Here is a 19,586-nt window from a genome sequence, read left to right as displayed (position 1 = left end):
CCGTGGAGATCTTTGATGGCACGGGCCATTTTGGTATGTGGCAAAGTGAGGTTCTAGATGCCCTTTTTCAGCAGGGTCTAGACATTGCCATTGATGAAGAGAAACCAGATGATGTACAGGAGAAAGATTGGAAGGCGATCAATCGGTTGGCATGTGGCACAATTCGATCATGCCTTTCTCGAGAGCAGAGGTATGCTTTTTCAAAGGAGACTTCTGCAAATAAGTTGTGGGTGGCACTTGAAGAAAATTTTTTGAAGAAAAACAGTCAAAATAAGCTCCACTTAAAGAAAAGACTGTTTCGCTTCACATACGTCCCAAGTACCACAATGAATGATCACATCACCAAATTTAATCAGTTAGTCACTGATTTGCTGAATATGGATGAGACATTCAAAGATGAAGATTTGGCTTTGATGCTGTTGGGGTCACTTCCTGAGGAGTTTGAGTTCCTAGAAACTACTCTACTTCATGGCAGGAGTGATATATCTCTGAGCGAAGTCTGAGCGGCCTTATACAGTTATGAACAGAGAAAGAAGGACAAACAGAAAAACTCAATCAGAGATACAGAAGCTTTAGTAGTCCGAGGTCGTTCATACACTCGGAAGAAAACTCAAAAGGGGAGATCAAAGTCAAAGTCCAGACTCGGGAAAGATGAATGTGCTTTTTGTCATGAGAAAGGCCACTGGAAGAAAAATTGTCCAAAGCTGAAGAATAAGGGAAAAGCTGCTGTAGATGCTTGTGTTGCAAAGCATGATACTAGTGACTCTGAACTATCACTGGTTGCATCATCATCGTCGTTCCATTCAGATGAGTGGATATTGGATTCGGGTTGTACCTATCATATGTCCCCTAACCGGGAGTGGTTCTCTAATTTAGTAGAACTAAATGGATGAGTTGTTTATATGGGCAATGACAATGCCTGTAAAACTGTTGGGATAGGTTCAATCCAATTAAAGAATCAAGATGGATCAACCAGAGTTCTGACTGATGTTCGGTACGTGCCCAGTTTGAAGAAAAATCTCATCTCATTGGGAGCCTTGGAATCCAATGGTTCAGTTGTTACTATGAGAGATGGGATTTTGAAAGTGACATCTGGCGCACTTGTGATATTGAAGGGCATCAGGAAAAATAACTTGTATTACTACCAAGGTAGTACAGTTATTGGAGCAGTCGCTGCAGCTTCCGGTAACAAAGACTTGGACTCAATACAGTTGTGGCATATGAAGTTGGGACATGCCAGCGAAAAATCCTTGCAAATTCTGGCAAAGCAAGGATTGTTGAAAGGTGCAAAGGCTTGCAAATTAAAATTTTGTGAGCACTGTGTTCTGGGAAAGCAAAAGAGAGTGAAATTCGGCACTGCTATCCATAATACAAAAGGTATTTTGGAATATATTCACTCAGATGTGTGGGGGCCTTCCAAAACACCTTCGTTGGGAGGAAAACACTACTTTGTTACTTTTGTTGATGACTTTTCCAGAAGAGTTTGGGTGTATACCATGAAAACTAAAGATGAAGTGCTTGGAGTTTTTCTTAAATGGAAAACTATGATCGAAAACCAGACTGGCAAGAAAATCAAGCGGCTTAGGACGGACAATGGAGGGGAATATAAAAGTGATCCGTTCTTCGATGTGTGCCAAGAGTATGGTATTGTTCGACACTTCACAGTTAGGGATACACCACAACAGAATGGAGTGGCAGAGCGTATGAATCGAACATTGCTGGAGAAAGTTCGATGTATGTTGTCCAATGCTGAGTTGGGCAAGCAATTTTGGGCTGAGGCTGTGACATACGCTGGCCATCTTGTTAATCGTTTGCCATCATCTGCATTAGAAAGAAAAACTCCTATGGAGGTATGGTCTGGAAAACCGGCTACAGATTATGATTCCTTACATGTGTTTGGATCCACTGCATATTACCATGTGAAGGAGTCAAAGTTAGATCCGAGGGCAAAGAAAGCTCTCTTTATGGGAATCACTTCTGGAGTGAAGGGATTTCGTCTTTGGTGCTTAAGCACAAAGAAAATGATCTGTAGCAGAGATGTTACCTTTGATGAATCTGCCACATTGAAAAAGGTAGTAGATAAAGATATTCAGACGAGCAATACTCCACAGCAGGTGGAGTGTACTCCAAAACAGGTGGAGTTTGAGCAGATGGGGATTTGCCCAGTTAATAAGTCTAATTCTCCAGCCACAATGGAGGAATTAGAGGTTGAAGAGGTTCTGACCCAAGAACCACTAAGTACACCAGAACCAGTTGCAGTTGCAAGGCCACGGAGAGAAATTCGTAAACCTGCTCGATTTACTGATATGGTGGCCTACGCCCTTCCCGTTGTTGATGATATTCCTATCACTTATCAAGAAGCAATGCAAAGCTTAGAAAGTGATAAATGGAAAAGCGTCATGGATGAAGAAATGCAGTCTCTCCTGAAGAACAATACTTGGGAGTTGGCGCAATTACCGAAAGGTAAAAGGGCAATCGGATGCAAGTGGGTATTCGCAAAGAAAGATGGATCTCCTAGCAAGAAGGATATTCGCTACAAGGCAAGATTGGTAGCTAAAGGCTACGCTCAGAAGGAGGGAATTGACTACAATGATGTATTTTCCCCTGTTGTGAAGCATTCCTCCATTAGAATTTTGTTGGCCTTGGTAGCACAGTTGAATTTAGAGCTAGCTCAACTTGATGTTAAGACGGCTTTCTTGCATGGTGAGTTAGAAGAGGAGATCTATATGACTCAGCCAGAAGGATACACAGATGCTGGTGGTAGAAATTGGGTTTGTAAGCTTAACAAATCGCTATATGGATTGAAGCAATCCCCGAGGCAGTGGTACAAGCGATTTGATAGCTTTATGAGAAGGCAGATGTACACAAGAAGCAAATATGACAATTGTGTGTATTTGCAGAAGCTGCATGACAGATCTTTCATTTATCTACTCTTGTATGTTGATGATATGTTAATCGCTTCGAAGAGCCAAAATGAGATAGATAAGCTGAAGGCTCAGTTGAATCAAGAGTTCGAGATGAAAGATCTAGGTGAGGCCAAGAAGATTCTCGGCATGGAGATAAGTAGAGATAGACAGAGAGGCAAGCTTTGTTTGAATCAGAAGCAATATCTGAAAAAGGTATTACAATGTTTTGGTGTAAATGAAAACACAAAACATGTAAGTACCCCACTTGCTTCTCATTTGAAACTTAGTGCTCAATTATCTCCGAAAACTGAAGAAGAAAGAGAATATATGGCGAAAGTCCCATATGCTAATGCAGTTGGGAGTTTGATGTATGCGATGGTGTGTACGAGGCCTGACATTTCACAAGCTGTTGGAGTTGTGAGCAGGTATATGCATGATCCTGGAAAAGGACATTGGCAAGCTGTGAAATGGATTCTACGGTATCTTCGAAAAACCGTAGATGTTGGTTTAATTTTTGAACAGGATGAAGCACTTGGTCAGTTTGTAGTTGGATATGTTGATTCTGACTTTGCTGGTGATTTAGATAAACGTCGTTCAACTACGGGGTATCTGTTTACTCTTGCGAAAGCCCCAGTGAGTTGGAAGTCTACCTTACAGTCTACAGTAGCTGTGTCTACTACAGAGGCAGAATATATGGCAGTTACAGAAGCTGTTAAGGAGGCTATTTGGCTTAATGGATTATTGAAAGACTTGGGAGTTGTTCAAAGTCACATTAGTCTATATTGTGACAGTCAGAGTGCTATTCATTTAGCGAAAAATCAAGTCTATCATTCAAGAACCAAGCATATCGACGTAAGATATCACTTTGTGCGGGAAGTCTTTGAAAAAGGAAAAATTCTACTTGAGAAGATTCCGACAACAGATAATCCCGCAGATATGATGACCAAGGTGGTAACAACAATCAAGTTTAATCATTGTTTGAACTTGATTAACATCCTGAGAATTTGAGCACCTTTAGGTGTATGGCGCTCGAGAGCGCATTTGGAGGCACTACAAAAGATAGCTTTATCGAATTTGGGGAGTTGAAGGAAGTGTGTGAAGATGTGATTATCCTAATCAAATCTTCAAGGTGGAGATTGTTGATAAGTTAAATTAAAAAGGGGTTGAAAAGTCAAAAATGGTGGGAGGTGCAATTGGCACCGAAAAAAAAAATAGTTGGCAAGTTGTTTAAAGTTGAAAGGGATAATTGCAATTTTGGTTCCTAATTTTTTAGGCCATTTGCAAGTTAGTCCCTGAACTTCAACTATAAATAGGCCTAACCATTTCTCATTTCAACCATCCCAACCAATCTTTCTCTCTTAGTTTTCTCTCTTCTCCCATTTGAGAATTCTTAAGGAATTCTATTTGTTTGTAATACTTTGAAGATAGTAAAGTTATCATCTGGTGTTAGTGACCGAGGACGTAGGTATAATTTACCGAACCTCGTTAAAACTCTTGTGTTCTTTTTTGTTCTATTTTTCTTTCAATATTTGAGGGTATAATAGTAGTATTTAATTGTGCTATTAAATTACTATAGAAGGGATATTCTGTCTAAGGAAAGACTTGGTATTTAAGAGATCCATGTGATCCACCTCTCTTTCCTGGGAATTGAACTTTGTGTGATTTTTTAGTACAATAATTTACACGCTTCCGACACTATTGGAACAACATCAAGAGAATCAATTAGCTTGTTAAAAGCTGAATCCTCGAAATGCAACGGGGTTTTTCGGTTCCATGATGTTCTCAATCTAAAATCTTTGCTAGGATATCGCATGTTTAAGTGAGATTTAGTTACTGGTCCAGCAACTTTCTGACCATCTAGACCCGAAAGCAAATCGGCAGCTATTTCTTCTCTGGTCTCTTCGATTTCCTGGTTCAAGCAGGGAAAGCAAAAAATACAACTATTTTCAGACCAAAATTCTTTATAAACCAAGAATTATAGGACTTCACCGGTCAGATACAGCAAACGGAACAGTTGTATTTGATCTATCTCAATGTATTCAAAAGTATGAAAAGAAACCTCACACATTCGTAATCTTCATTTCAGTAACACAGCTAAAAGATTCTCTATCACAAAGACAACATATTGTCATTTATTTGGTCGAAAAGATAATTCGTGGCAACATTACGTTTCATTTGGTCGAACACCGCATGGTTTCATGACATTGACAAACAATAGCTAGAGAAATAGCTCATATTTTCTATGGAAGATTTTCTGTTGACGCAACGCGTACACATGTGCACAAGGGTGATTCAATGTTTCGCTAGCAAATTGCTTTACCTCATGCTTTAAGCTTGTTGGTAACAAAGAAATGAAAGTTACCTCTATAGGTGACATGGCATTTCTTTTACCAACTGTATTAATCTGTTGATAATTTCCATGGGAAAGCGATCCTCCATGCATGTCTACCCCGTAAAATTTAAAACCTTCCAATCCCAACTCTTTATGACTTCGTAAAACTATCGGAGGGGATGCTGCAGGGAGTGCAAAATTGTTAGGCCCCTGGTTAACAGTGGAATTTGAGGAATAACCATAACATGTTTTTGCGGAACTGCCAATCTGCACTCCAGTTTCTTGCTCACTTCGGACCGGTAAGAGAGATGTGGAAAAACAAGATTGTTCGTCAAAGATTTCACAGATTAACTTCTTGATATGAAAGCGTTTCAAAGAAGCCTCGGCAGGTGGAAACCAATGCATATTAAGCTGAAAGAAAAGGTCAAAGATAATATTAGTAGAGGTGAAAAATACAACGAAACCTTACCTACAACTTTCGTACTATATGATAACCAGGTGAGGTACAAGTAACAATGTTGCGTCAGAGACTTAACGATGATATACTTCTTGCAACAAGAATAACGTTCTGCAAGTTCAAGCATTGTAGAAAGCAATGCAACCACTAATAAAGTTGGAAGATCTTGTTACCTTAAAAGGGCAGAAGTCGGGTGATGCTTGAAGAAGGAAGAGTTCCATATAATGCAGCAAGAAGAGGCCGCAGTCAAATGAATTTTCCTGTTGTGGTACCTGAACCATACAGAATGAAAATTAAAAAAAATAACAGTCAACCAATTTAGCAAATGTGAAAGGAAAGTATGATTTCTGATAAAACCAAGTGACATAACATGCTAATTGCAAATAAGAAAAAACAAGGCTATGTAAAGTACAGTTCTTTATGTGCTTTTCCTCAGCTTGAATTCCCTAATAAAACTAAGGACTTTACTTAATTTGTATATTGAAAATCCTTTTGTTTATGAGTGAGCATTTTTAAACATAAGGATTTTTTTTATGGGGTGCAGGAACTTAATGGTAGGTATATAAAGAAGGGGAATACCTCTAGTTGGACAAATTGTAAATGTAAAAAATTTGAAGGAACATCATCTGCTGCCTCTCCATGCCTCTCTTTCCACTCTTCAGATAAGTAGCTGTCAACCCGTGACAAAGAAAGGAGGAAACAAAAATCAACATGAAGATCTTTGGAGTCTGAGAAATGCCTATTTCAAACAGAGGAGATAATTTTAAGATAGAGTTCTTTAAAATAACATATTCCAAAACATTTCTCGAACAAGTTTGTGTTTCTTCATTCTATTACTTTCATAGTTAAACTACATTTATTGAGCGAGATGAGAAGTCAAGGATATCACCATTAGCCCTTCATCTGCAGAAGGCCAGAATTCCAGAATATATGGTTCATGTCATTTTAAGTTCAAATCAAGCACAATCCCTTGCACAGTCGCAATGCAATTAAAATGTCAATGGGGCACTTCTGGTTTTGGTCAATGGTTTTCATGCATCAACGGTATGTTTCGGACCTTTAAAAGCTGTCATAATTACAGACTCGCAGGTGTGCCACTCTTTTTCCTTTAAAAGAGAGAAAAAAAAGAGAGTAAATGGCAGAATGCCAGCTCAAAGAAATCCGAAGAGTTGAGAAGGTCTGGACATAGGTGTGCAGAGTTCATAATTATCCAATATTGCAGCTCAAGATGTTCCACATAAGATTGTTTTACTTGAGAATGAAGAAATATAGGAAAGTAAGCATAAAAAATGAGATAAAACACATTGAAACCAACTATTTTGTAATATTTTGGGTAACAATGCTGATGAAAACACATAAACACACAAAAGACAAGAACGTTCCCCAAAGGTTCTGTTTTAAATTGCAAAATAAAGCAATAGAAAAATTAACTAATGAAAATAATCATGAAATAATTACCTTTGGAATAGATTTTTAAGGCCTCTGTGGCTTCCTCTAATTGAATTCATGTGCAAGATGCAAGGGACGTTAAGTAAATTTTCAGTTCCGTCATCTGCAAGACAACTGAAAGAAAGGTAAAGATGGACATAGTCCTAGCCACTACAATAAGCTGAAACACTACATTAAGGTCTTGCCTCTGGAATTAGCCACTTCACCAGTATGACAGATGACAATCAAACTCCAATGGAGACTGTCATGAAGATGTGTTTATAACATTAGAGAGCTACATAAAGAATTGTTCTCATGCCTTGGAGAAAAGAAATAGACAAGTTTATCACCTGTAATTTACAGGAATGAAAATGTAATCCTTTGCAAATATATCCACCTTCCTAGTCCATTTACGAACACGTTCAAATGCTGCTTTCAGTTGACAAGCACTAGATAAACCTTTATCCAGATCAGCAAGCTTGCGAAAGAAAAAACTATTAAAAAAGTGGAACCTATGTTGCTCCTCAGGTTGAATTTTGTTCTTCAAATATCTGTCATGGATCAGAACCAAATGTCAATCCTAGTAAATCAGGAAATAGAACCAGACAGAAATATTGCAATAGCTTCGGGTCATAAACTGAACCAATTTTTTTTTTGGTGGATGATTAAAGGGGAGGTTTCTCACGAGCTCTCACAAGGCTGTTAGTCAATTATCATGGTTACGATGTTTAATCAAGGAGTTAAATTTCGAACCATGAGATGATAATTTCAATTTATGTCTATTGTATAAGCCCATATCACTATTTTGGAAACTATAAAGCAGTAAAACTTCTTTTGAATAAAGACAAAGGAAAACTGCTACAAAAGTATGAACTACATATGCTGCATCAAGAACACATATTGATAATGACAACAAGAGAATCAACGACATAAACTAGATATAAAAATGCAACTTTGAGAATAGCTATGGAAAATGTTTCTAGTCCAATACATTTTACATGCGCATTTCATATACCAATCCTCGAGGATGAACTAAAACTAGCATATACAAAATCTAAGAAACAGACTAACATCCAGAGCATGAATAAGAAAACGAAGGACATGGAACTTATATTTCAAGCTTACTTAATATAGAAGTCAATGATGGTATCATTGATAAATGTCTCTGGCTGTAGAAATGCAACATCTCGCTTGCTAATTGAAATAGCATCAGGGTCACCTTTCGGATAGATAACTTCTTCAAAATGTTCATGGAAACTGTACAGAAAATTAGTTAGATTTATTGATTGTAGATAAAAAAGAACTGTTAAGTGACTAATAACAACAAAAAAAAAACAGCTTAACATGTATAAAGCAATAAATCTATGTTATACACAAACGTGCATACACACAGAATCATACATATAAGAAGGAAAAGGAATTGTATAAAAAGAATGACTAGCAAAACATGCATGGAAAATACTAATAATTGAAGGATACCTCTCAAATTCTATGGTAAAATTTTGAAATAGCACTATCAAATGGGAGTAATTTTGATGCTTCTTGAAACTTCTATGTAAAATTTTGGGATATATCTCAAAACTACACATGAACTTTGATCCAATGTCAATATTATACGTGAACTTTAAATTTGTGCAATTTTAGACATGAAATTTTGATTTGATTCAATTTTCACAAACTACTAACACAATTATCGATATAGCATCATGTTATGTTTATACATTACATACACAAATAATTATATTTACCTAATATAAAACTAAATTGATGTATTTATTTTTTTAAATGTGTAAAATTAAATAAAAATAAAAATTTCATGTTCATAATTGCTCCAAATTAAAGTTAATGCATCAATTTAGACATCCAATCATAGTTCATGTAAGAGATTTATCCCTAAATTTTTTTAAGTAGTACTTTGAAATGAGAGCATATCTTTGGAATTGCTTCAAAGTAAAGAGAAGAGCTGAAACATACAATAGTTATCGTCTACCTTAAAGAAAAAGAATGGTAAAGGTATTTACAGAGATATTATGCTTCTGATAGAAAGCTTAAATTATCCCCTCTCTCTCTCTTATTTGTTTTAAATTTTGGGAAGAGAGGGAGGGAGACATGCAAATCTACAAAACCCAGAATCAGAAAGAGCTTGTATTCCCAAAAAGGAAAATGATATAGAGCATTATTAAAGTTTCTTTGGCTTACTCAGAAAAAAATGGCTTTGACAAAAACCTTTTACTCTGTCCCATGAAGGCATTTTCTTCATTTTCTCTGCAGGTGGTAACATGAATAGTTAAATCTATGCAATTAAACAATAAAAAATTATCTACCTGATTCACAAATAAATAGGAAGTTACACTAGGCGTATGGGACTAAAGCACGAAGTGAAAAACAAAATAAGAGCAAAAATCCGAGCTATTCAGCAACAAAAGCAGTCAAACCAAACGATAGATACACAACCAGAGTTTCTCTGTTAAGGGTAGCAACTAGCAAGAGAGAGAGAGAAGCTACAAGTGTGACTGAACAAAACTAAATGCCTATATATTCTAATACAAAATAACCAACCGTCACTTTATACATTTACGTTGATAGATTGTGAATAATCTGATAGAAAAGTAAATCAGTAGAAACCTTACTCAGAGATAGCGTTCCATATATCCTTGTATCTCACACTCAATGATTTGATTGCTTTCTCCCTTTCAGACCAGCAAGGATCACAAACTGAAAACTTCAACAACCCAATGGCTGCAGCAATTAAGAATATCCTAGTTCAAAATTTATTGATAAAGAAAGAATGATCAGCAATGGAGACCAGAGCTTCCCCCCAAACAATTCCTATTGGAAACAGGGAAGTCAAAGACAACTTTGTAGAGATGGCACAATAGAAAAGAAATGCAGATACATGGTTATGAGGCAAGCAGACAGATACACAGGATGGTATTTTGAAAGAGGTCAAAGTATAGGACATTAATTTTTATTAGAATTCGTATACTCTCTCTCAGAACATGAACTATCATGCATTCATGCTACACCAAAAGAAATAGTTCAATGCAAATCATTTCTGAAAATTCACAAACCTGAAGGTTCATTTTCATTTCCAGCTCTCTTAAACTTCTTTGACAGTAGAACAAGATTCATAATGGCTGTTTCAACCTATGTCCAGCAGCATAAGATGGCCAAGACTATCTTCTCAGAGAGTATCTTCAAAATTTTAAAGACAAAGAAGGAGAAAGAACAGCTCTTGTAACTCACCCCTTCAAGCCATTGTGCATCAATACTGATGATATCACCAACAGTCCATACAAAACTAATTTTTTTCTTGGTCCCATTTACAGTTGAGCCCTTAAACTTGAGGCAGGTTTTTGAAAAAGTTAACTGACCCTCTGTACAATACATACCTCTATAAAACATAAAATCAGGGGAAATGACAACTTTCACATTTTCTCTTTCCTGCAAGTTGAAAAATAAATAAAAAGGCTCGTCAAGAAATGTAATATTAGCATAAAGAATTAGCAGAATGTGGAAATTAGAGAACTTAAAACGACTGACTCTGTCGTTATGGTAAACAATATGGGAAAAATCATAGAAAGGAAACAAATAAAAACTAAGCAAATGTAAATTAATCTAATCATAATCCACAACATAACAAGAAGAAAGTAGTAGTTCCGCTAATGAAGTTAATTCCATTGTTAGTATTTTCAGTAACATCCCTCTAAACAGCAATCAAAAGAAATTTTTCTTAGTTAATCTTACAAAAGGGAGTACTGTAGTTACAATTTCATGTCCTTCAGAAGCGTGAACCAAAAGTTGCTCCTCCAGAGAATCTGAGAGATGCAGGATGTTATATAAGATCACAGTAAGATACAATAAGCTTGCCAAAATAAGGTGTCAGAATTTATGAAGCAAACTCAAAAGGATAAGAAAGTACCTCTACACTCATCAGGAGAAGTAAAAACTGACGAAGACATAATTTCAATCCTGTCATCGTCATCTGAAATCACACTAACTGGCTCATTCTGCAGCCAATTTAAATAGAAGAATAACTAGGAGGTTCACGATCCATTTGTTTTTGTTTATTGTTCATGCATTTAATATATCACGCAGAGAATAAGCCTGAGTTGTATTTAAGATATTTGCTGCAGTCTAAAGCATGTTACCCATTTGATTTAATTGTTCACGATATATTAAGGCAAGGCACCTATACCTTATAGCTCGAAGAAAAATATTGCAAAGGGGAATCCAGTTCAGAAATCTTCTCTTGTCCCATATTCACAGGACAGCATGCAGGAAATGTGCATTGCTGACTAGTAACACAAGCATTGACGCCTCCAAGGTTATATATGCTGAGCTTTTCTGCAGGCTTGATCGCCTGCACTTCTACAAAGTTACACGAAGAACATTAGAAGCTTTAAGACACTTAAGATGTACACTGATGCCATGTACCTTTAGCATCAATGTCAATTGGTTCGTCAATCTTGCTCTTTTTCCTAGTCTTGAGACTTTGTAAAGCTACAAACAAAGATAGTATAGGCTTTACAAACAAAGATAAATAATAACAGGGAAAATAGATTCCCAACAAAAACAAGAAAGAAAAACATCAAAAGTGATGAAAGTATCCATTAACAAATTATAAATGCAAAGCAGGGAAATTACAAACACAGAGATATTTGTCAGAGACTCAAAGGTCAAATAATTAGAGAAGATAGCTTTCACATTGGAGGAGACGATGATTCAACATTTACATCTCATATAATGAACCATGATAGAAGACTAAAGACAAAATTCCAGGCCGTAAACAAGGATTTTAGAAGGAAAGAAATACTGGAAAAGAAATGTCACAAATAATTGTAGGATACAATGCAAATGCATGAGCCTAGAAACCAACTCAAGGTCAAGTACATACTAAAGAAGTTATGCAAACCATAAACGAAAAAAGGAAATGAAAAATAACAATGACAACTCACACTGAAGTTCTGTACATTCCGAATCAAGTACAATCAGTCCAGTGCTAACGTCCTTTTGCTTAGTCCTACTGCAATCTCCCTCTAGAGTACAGGAACACAGAAAATGATCGAACAGCTATACATTTCACAAGAAGCATGGATAAACGAGTGAAAAGGACACTAAGCCTCGACCTATTCCTTACCTTCGAAATCAAGATCAATCAGTCTTTTTCTAATTTCATTTTTCCGGAGTACTACATAGGAAAGAAAAAGGTTATTACATAAACAGACGTATAAATATTACATGTATACACAAGTTGAAGGAAACACTGAAAAAAAATGTCACGGTGTTGTGTCAAACAAGGAAATTCATGTAACCAAAAACAATTAAGACAAAAAATTCAGCTAAACGATAATGCAACTCACAGAACAAATTTTTTAAAAAAAAAGCAATAACAACCCACGTTGAGGTTCTGTAACTTCTGAGTCAAGTTCAATCGGCAGATTGCTAACTTCCATTCGCTTAGTACTGCTGCAATCTGCAACTAGAGAACAAGAAGACAGAATTTGATTGAGCAGCTATATGGTACACATGAAAGCATAGATAAAAGAGTGAAAATGACACTAAGCCTAAAGCTATTTCACACCTTCGTCATCAAGATCAATTGGTCTGTTGCTATTTTCATTTTGCCGGACAACTAGGAAATGAAAAAGAAATGTCAATTATTAAATAAATTTAACATACATATAAATTATAATAATTTATCGATATTAAATAGATACACAATTAAAAAGCAGTTAACAAAGAAGTAAACAGGATAGAACCAAATGGAATGCATTAGGTTATACACTTACACTGTGTTCGTTAACGAGAAAAAAAATAAAATAAAAATGAATAAATGATGCGTCAAATGCTCTTTTTCTTCTTTTTCAAAATGCCAAACATAGAGGCAAAATAACAGATAAAGAAAAAGAGATCGAAGAGAGTAAACTAAAGGGCGACATGTTGTTTACTTTCTCTAAAAGTTTGAAAGCACGTTAGAAATATCAAATTTCATTATTATCATCACTTTTTTTTCCCGCACTTTCTCGGTCATCAACCAGAGTAATCAGCAAGAGATTCAAGTCAATAGATTAAAGAATGAGAGGGAAAGAGAGGAAGATACAGCATTGAAGAAAGTTGTATTTGTTGAGACAAGGAGATGCCGTGCTGCCTCTTTTAGGTTTCTTAAACCTTGCGAGAAACTCCGCCGACTCCTTCTCAATTCTTTCGTCCTCATCGGCGAAGTCAAAGACATTGAAACGCTTCCTCCTTTGGCTCGCCCTTCGACTCATTATCAAATCGCCCTTGAACTGGCAAAATTTGAATAAATTCGAAAATGATTTTTATTTTATAAAACTAGCAAGGGCAAGGAGCAAGCATTTCCATTTATGAGTCAGTGCACTGCACTGCACACACAGCTAGTAGTTTCTTCCACAAAAAGAAACAAATAAACAAACAAACGAACCAGTAGAAAATGGAAAGTCCAAGTGGTCAGTCAACGTGGCACCCCGCAGTAATTATTGGACGCTTGCTTAACCTACTACTCCCATATTTTATTTTGGATATCTTTGCGTCCACTTACCTTTAGTTACCTTTAGAGAATGGTGCGTTTATACCTGGACGTGATTAGTGTAAAAATAGTGTTCAGGACCCTTAAATTAAATGAATCCAGTAAAAAGAATATCTTTTATTTATTTATTTTAATTTTATCCGATCGATGTTTAAGAACAATTTAAAAAACAAATATCAAATTACTATTATTAATAAAAAATATGTTGTGATGTTAAAAAAATAATATTAAATAAATATAAAAATTCATATAAATCAATTGAGCTCATAGTTAAGTGATAAAAATTTTCGTTGAAATAAAAATTTAATTAATTTTTTATTTTTGAAAAATCCCCAAACTTCTTCAAAAATTGCTCAAATCTTATTTACAATAATTTTGATGATATGTTTCAACATTCAAAAAAGATGGCTTGATAGGATTTTACTAATCTACATTAATTTGATTTAGATAGGGTTATAATTTTAAATATATACTATGTGATTTAAAAAATATAAAAAAATGTATTTGTAAAAAAATATTAAATGAGATTTTAGTTACCATGATAAATTTGAAACTTCAAAGATGATGGTATCTTACAAATTAATTTACGTGTGGATTTAAATTAATTTTTTTTACAAATTTTAAATAAAAACATAAAAGACAAAATGTTACTTTGAAAAACAAATTTTAAATGTTAATTTAATTAAGGAATTAAATATAATATATGATCACACGATAAAAGAAAAATCATGAATACAACATAGATATATGAATGCACATAATTTATATAAATATGTAAAATCAAAATATACATACACACTTGATGAGATATTGACTTAATAGCACAAAGAAAGCCTTGAAAACTCTGAGACCAAATATTCAAATTCCACTATCTGTTAAATTTATTTTAGTGAGTTTGGTTAGTTGTTTTTAATTTTAACTAATAAAATTATAAAATTCCAAAGAATCAGAATTGTGTCAAAAACACATGTTACCCAATCCAATCATTATTTCGGAGTACATTACATATAACACCTACAATGAATGTAATATAGAAATGTAATTTGAGTTTAAGATTTTTATCTAAAAGATTTGCTGAAAAACATGAAGAAACAATCGAACTCTCCTCTACTAATGGTTGTTTTTTTGCATGAAAGCAACAGGTTTCAAGAACTTCATTCTTCAGATGCAGCACTGCAGCACTCAGGTCCACTGATAAATCAAGAACCTATACAACAATGAAATATCATAATACGTGAACCAGCCATATATATATGTGTGTAACATTTGAACATCAACCGTATTACCTTTCCAGTAATCTTAGTGTACATCTCGATCACATCATTCACTGTGGTTTCAAAGTGCGTTGTTGGATCATAACTCTGCAACAATTTTTTCAAACTTGAATCAATAAGATTGGGGAAGTCAGTTTGCATGTCATATAAGGTAACCATTGGGAAAAGTTGGTTTGGGTACTTTTCATTTAGTTGTTTCTCCACAGAATATGCAATGTAATATATATATATATAGAAGGCTTCTTACAGCAGATATGAAGCAGCTGTCGGCTGCATGGTCATTGGTGGGAACATATCTGTCGTAGGTGTCGTAGAGTATCTCTTCCACAGGTCCCAGAAGGTCAACACCAGGTTTCAGCTCTACCTCAGGGTTGTCTGTCTCTGCTTCTGCTGAAACGAAAGCAATGTACTTTCCCTTGGGAGCTACATTATGAGCATAGGAGCAACAAAAGAGGTACCTACAGAACCAAAAATAAAACCTTGGAAGTTATTGGAGATCGTGGACTTATAACACTTCTGTTTGTTTGTTGGCCAGGCTATGGTACGAGTGTCAATTAAGGATATGTTTAATATTTTTTTCCAAATTTTTTCAAATGTTAAAGAGGGTTATATTCTTATATCCATGCTCAAATATGCCTTGATTCGATCTAGAGTAACATAATGTTGAACTTAATGGAATTATGACACAATTAATACAGGGTTTTCCTGTCCTGAGTGATCCTATTACCAGAAGAGCATTACCTTCAACTGAAACACATAAAACAACTCACCAACATTTCAAATTATGTTTTGCCTTCTCCATTAGTCATCAGGAATCCAATAAGACTTCAATAAACTAGCAAACATATCTATTCATTGCATAAGCCTTCTAAAATCAACAAAATGACTCAGTGGTGAAGCTAAAACCGCAACTACATGAACACTATTCAAACTAAATCATCGCATTTGCATCACTGTTTCCATTTTAGCCACTCAAAGGAAGAGATTAAGAAATTAAAGTTGAGAAAGTTAACTGCATACATGTCTGATTTACGGCCAAGTTGCTTCTGAGGCAGAATAACCTGAGCCGAGTGAGAATTGTTGGTATCAGGAATAGGGTGACTCATTATGCATATAGCACGGGCAACTTTTCCAACCTTCTTAACCTGTTGCATCAAAAAACAAATGACAGAACAAGTAGATATAATTAATCTTTGAGGAAAAAATGAGAGAGAGGCAAGGTTTCTTTGAAGGGTGACCTTATCAGGCAAGTAAGATGGATCACAAACAACTTTCTTGCACTTAGCAGTTTCTCCTTCTGAAGTCACACCGGTAGCTTTCCCATCAGCATCAAATTCTACCTGCAATCCAATGATACATTCTTTTGGGACATCTATGCTAATCACCATATAGGCTCACTCATATGGGTGCCCAACGAGAACCCAAACTTTAGTTCAGTTTGTACATGTGGTCACTAACAATTTTGGAATTCAAATCTCAAAATCTGCAACCTCTTTTCCCTACTCCCAGACTGAGGCATTTTTTGCATCAAAAGAAGGATGAACCATAGAGACATGGTGTTGCTTGACAAAATATGAGCATCTAAACAACTAAAGGACTCAATGGCAAGTATTCTCAAGCACTGACCAAGCTGACCACTAATGACTAATTGTTTGCTTGTACTATAACATTTTGGTTTTCAAAATATGTTACCTTATATTCTGGCTTGTGGAGCATGTAAGTACCACCATAAACTGCACTTAAACGTGCAAATGCCTGCCAAAGAGAGCAATAACAAGTCAAGAAGTAAAAAGTATTTTCTTTTAAACTTGGAGCTAAACTACAGATAAAGACACACCTGAGGCAATTCTCCTAGTCCATATAGTGGATAGATATAAGGAGAACCTCCTTGAAACCGTGCCAAAGACTCTGCATAAAGCTTCACGAAACAAATGCAGAAAATACACTGAATATGATGCTAAAAGGGAAATGTATGGCCGTACACTGAAGTATCAACCATTGGCTGTAGAACAAAGGTGAAAATACGATACAAAAGAAACTTTTACCTTCATTCTCTTAATAAAACCCAAAGCTGGTTGATCCAAGTAGCTATCGTTACTGTGGAGTGCCAAGGCATGACCAATGAAGTCAATTGTATCATCTTCAAGTCCATACTTTCTACATTGCAAAAGTTTGCACGCATCAAGACCAGTAAACTGTAACTAATACTAGCTAATGATCATGAGCCGTGATGATCCTTCAAATATGTCACATCTTCACCCTAGAGTTTTGCTACACCGACTTGTCATTTTCCTTGAAGTAATTATGTCCAACATTTACTCAGACATGCACATGAAGAAATGATCCTCCAAGGACTCTCTAGATGCATAGAAAAACTAAGAATATTCAACATACTCATGTAGGTCCTACATATACATGTATCCAACACACACTTGAGTATGAGTAACTAACATTGGAGAGCAAATACCCCTTCTCAAAAGGGAAAATGAAACTCCTAACCACAGATTCTCTAAAAACAAATGATAAAAAACCAAGGGTCATGAAAATAAAAAATCATAAGTATTTTTTCTTTGTGTAAAAGAAAATTTGGTAAATCCAGTAACATTTCAGAACTTAGAAGAAAATTTAATCTAAAAATCTATAACCATTGCATATATATATTGTTATTAATTTCCTAGTCAATGGTAAGTGTTAGTGCAGTACTAGTGCAAACTTTTATAGAGAGAAACAAGGATGAGATACACACGAGATAAGTTCTCTCGCTGTTACTTTATTCAGGTCGAGTCCTTCATGAGATTTTGGATCATTGTCATCATAGTCTTGGACATAAATGAAGAACTTTCTGGCTCGGCGCTTCTCAAACAACCCCATCAATGGCGATTTCAATGCTTCAACATCAGTCGCTGGAACTTTGTGGACCTACAAGTTATGATAATTGCTTCAAGTTGTTGTTGACAATAGAACAATGTTTACACTAATCTTCAGAAACAAATCATACCCTCCCCCCCTCCCCCAAAAAAACCTACAATACTCTTACTTTTTTCTTATTGTACACATAACTCCCATCCACAGCCTTGAAATTAAGATACTTGGTAACATCTGTGTGAATCAATATACGAACCAGACTGCCATTGGCCATCATGAACTGTTAAAGCAATCAATTAAGCATATTCATTATAAAACATATATGAAGAGTAACATAAACCATGCATCCAAGTACTGAAAGAACTACAAAATAAAAAAAATAAAAAAAAACCATAGCTGAAATAGACATGCCTTGGGCATCATATCAACATTATATTCTCTGCTTGCCCCCAGCTTTTCTGGAGGCTTTTCATCTCCCCTGAAATGTTTCCAAAGCTATGCAATAGCAGAAAAAGAAAGACAATATTCAGAAAATAGCCAAGGAATAAATGAAAAAAAAGAAAAAAAAAAAGGTTTCCACTAATCGAAGAACAATGACCTGCACAAGATTAAGAGAAGTCGATTCTCCACCATAATAGTCATTCCTATCCATGTGCAATACCTGTTTTGATATATAGAGATATATTCAGATAATATCTTAACGAACACATTTTCTTTATAATCTTTACCAATACCCAGAAACAAAATCCCACATTCAATATGAATGCCTATATAGAAACTGAAGAACTGAGCCAAGAAAAAGAAAGCCCAGATTCCAGATTTTCTTTTGAATCAAGAGAAATAAATAGAAATGAAATGAAGAAAGAAGAGTGTGACGAAATTAAATGTACTTTGAGTCCATCAACGGAGAGAAGACCACTGAGAATGCATTCCTTAAGGCCGGTCCCTAGGACTATCACATCGTACTCTTCATCCATGGCTGAATATCTTGATCACAAATCTTTCTTCTTTTCAATTATGTGTTCTTTTTTGCTTTTGCTGTGAGTATGAGTGAGAGGGAAAATTAGGGTTTTTCTTCGTTTGTTTGCTTGCGTAGAGTTTGGAACAGGTCTTTAGCGGGAGAAATAACGAGAGAGTAGCGCTTTCCGAGAGTATCTAAATTTACGTTATTTCATGCGCGTGGGATGCAACACGTATACCTTCACTAAAAATGTAATCATGGTTAAATTTCGCTTTTGGTCCCACTGTACTCACGATTTAATTTTTATATTTTAAATTGACATATATTTTACTATACGAATAATTAGTTCAAATAATTAACATTTTTAGTTATTATAATTAAAAGAATAATGTTAATTTTCTTTAAAATACATTTTTAACATAAAAAATCTATTTGGACTTAAGTTAGAATAAATATTTTCCTTCAAACTCCACTCTTTTCCTTTTTTTTCTTTTAGCCATTAAATGATAATGGTAAAATGAGTTTTGATCCTTTTAAATTTGGGATTTAGTTTTTATTTTTTAATTTCACATTATTTTATTCTCTATTTTTACAATGATATTAGTCTGTTCAAATGATTAACATCATTAACTATTTTGATTAGAATGATGATGTGAATTAAAAAAAAATTCAAACACAAAGAATCTATTTTTACGTGATAAGTTAAAATGAATACTTCTAAAATGAAATTCAACTTCAATAATCAAAAGTACATTAACAAAATTATGAAAATTTAAAGTATAAATTCTAAAGTTAAACATAGTACAAAACGAC

At 35.1% G+C, this 19,586-nt stretch overlaps 2 protein-coding genes across 6 annotated transcripts; both read right to left on the bottom strand.

Annotated features, from left to right (window-relative positions):
• Positions 1–4,506: 4,506 nt before the first annotated feature.
• LOC107908927 (probable ubiquitin-like-specific protease 2A) lies at positions 4,507–13,672 on the bottom strand. Of its 5 annotated transcripts, XM_041089145.1 has the most exons (22): positions 13,569–13,672; positions 13,227–13,413; positions 12,708–12,758; positions 12,525–12,605; positions 12,264–12,314; positions 12,082–12,162; positions 11,561–11,626; positions 11,322–11,494; positions 11,046–11,133; positions 10,871–10,941; positions 10,370–10,567; positions 10,195–10,270; positions 9,754–9,862; positions 9,323–9,388; positions 8,249–8,380; positions 7,474–7,674; positions 7,330–7,385; positions 7,154–7,247; positions 6,275–6,365; positions 5,869–5,967; positions 5,269–5,649; positions 4,507–4,815 (listed from the first exon to the last, which is right to left on the bottom strand). In XM_041089145.1, the coding sequence occupies exons 2-22, from the start codon at positions 13,393–13,395 to the stop codon at positions 4,573–4,575; spliced, it is 2,577 nt and encodes an 858-aa protein (XP_040945079.1). In that variant the 5' UTR covers positions 13,396–13,413; positions 13,569–13,672; the 3' UTR covers positions 4,507–4,572. The 5 variants fall into 5 exon arrangements, with proteins under 5 accessions (XP_040945079.1, XP_040945080.1, XP_040945078.1 ...); XM_041089146.1 differs by lacking the exon at positions 13,569–13,672 and having other exon boundaries at positions 12,525–12,599; positions 13,227–13,527; XM_041089144.1 differs by lacking the exon at positions 13,569–13,672 and having other exon boundaries at positions 13,227–13,526.
• A 953-nt stretch (positions 13,673–14,625) lies between these two features.
• LOC107908928 (guanosine nucleotide diphosphate dissociation inhibitor At5g09550) lies at positions 14,626–18,982 on the bottom strand. The gene is made up of 13 exons (XM_016836229.2): positions 18,703–18,982; positions 18,411–18,473; positions 18,224–18,307; positions 17,985–18,092; positions 17,694–17,866; positions 16,993–17,104; positions 16,785–16,865; positions 16,640–16,702; positions 16,186–16,287; positions 15,968–16,092; positions 15,195–15,405; positions 14,960–15,034; positions 14,626–14,880 (listed from the first exon to the last, which is right to left on the bottom strand). The coding sequence occupies exons 1-13, from the start codon at positions 18,787–18,789 to the stop codon at positions 14,644–14,646; spliced, it is 1,521 nt and encodes a 506-aa protein (XP_016691718.1). The 5' UTR covers positions 18,790–18,982; the 3' UTR covers positions 14,626–14,643.
• Positions 18,983–19,586: the final 604 nt, after the last annotated feature.

The sequence above is a fragment of the Gossypium hirsutum genome, chromosome D02 (assembly GCF_007990345.1).
Source record: "Gossypium hirsutum isolate 1008001.06 chromosome D02, Gossypium_hirsutum_v2.1, whole genome shotgun sequence".
Taxonomy (NCBI): domain Eukaryota; kingdom Viridiplantae; phylum Streptophyta; class Magnoliopsida; order Malvales; family Malvaceae; genus Gossypium; species Gossypium hirsutum.
The sequence above is the reverse complement of the archived record's forward strand: the minus strand, read 5'-3'. Positions and strand labels throughout refer to the sequence as shown.

What these genes read in the sequence shown, in the direction of transcription:
- LOC107908928 (XM_016836229.2), bottom strand. Translation starts at nt 18,789, where the DNA reads ATGGATGAAGAGTACGATGTGATAGTCCTAGGGACCGGCCTTAAGGAA. An exon ending in ATGTGTACAATAAGAAAAAA is followed by an intron (nt 17,867 to 17,984) that starts GTAAGAGTATTG and finishes CATAACTTGTAG; the next exon opens with GTCCACAAAGTTCCAGCGAC. An exon ending in TCCACAAGCCAGAATATAAG is followed by an intron (nt 16,288 to 16,639) that starts GTAACATATTTT and finishes ATTGGATTGCAG; the next exon opens with GTAGAATTTGATGCTGATGG.
- LOC107908927 (XM_041089145.1), bottom strand. Translation starts at nt 13,395, where the DNA reads ATGAGTCGAAGGGCGAGCCAAAGGAGGAAGCGTTTCAATGTCTTTGAC. An exon ending in ATCATTGACTTCTATATTAA is followed by an intron (nt 7,675 to 8,248) that starts GTAAGCTTGAAA and finishes GATCCATGACAG; the next exon opens with ATATTTGAAGAACAAAATTC. An exon ending in CTTAAAAATCTATTCCAAAG is followed by an intron (nt 6,366 to 7,153) that starts GTAATTATTTCA and finishes ACGGGTTGACAG; the next exon opens with CTACTTATCTGAAGAGTGGA.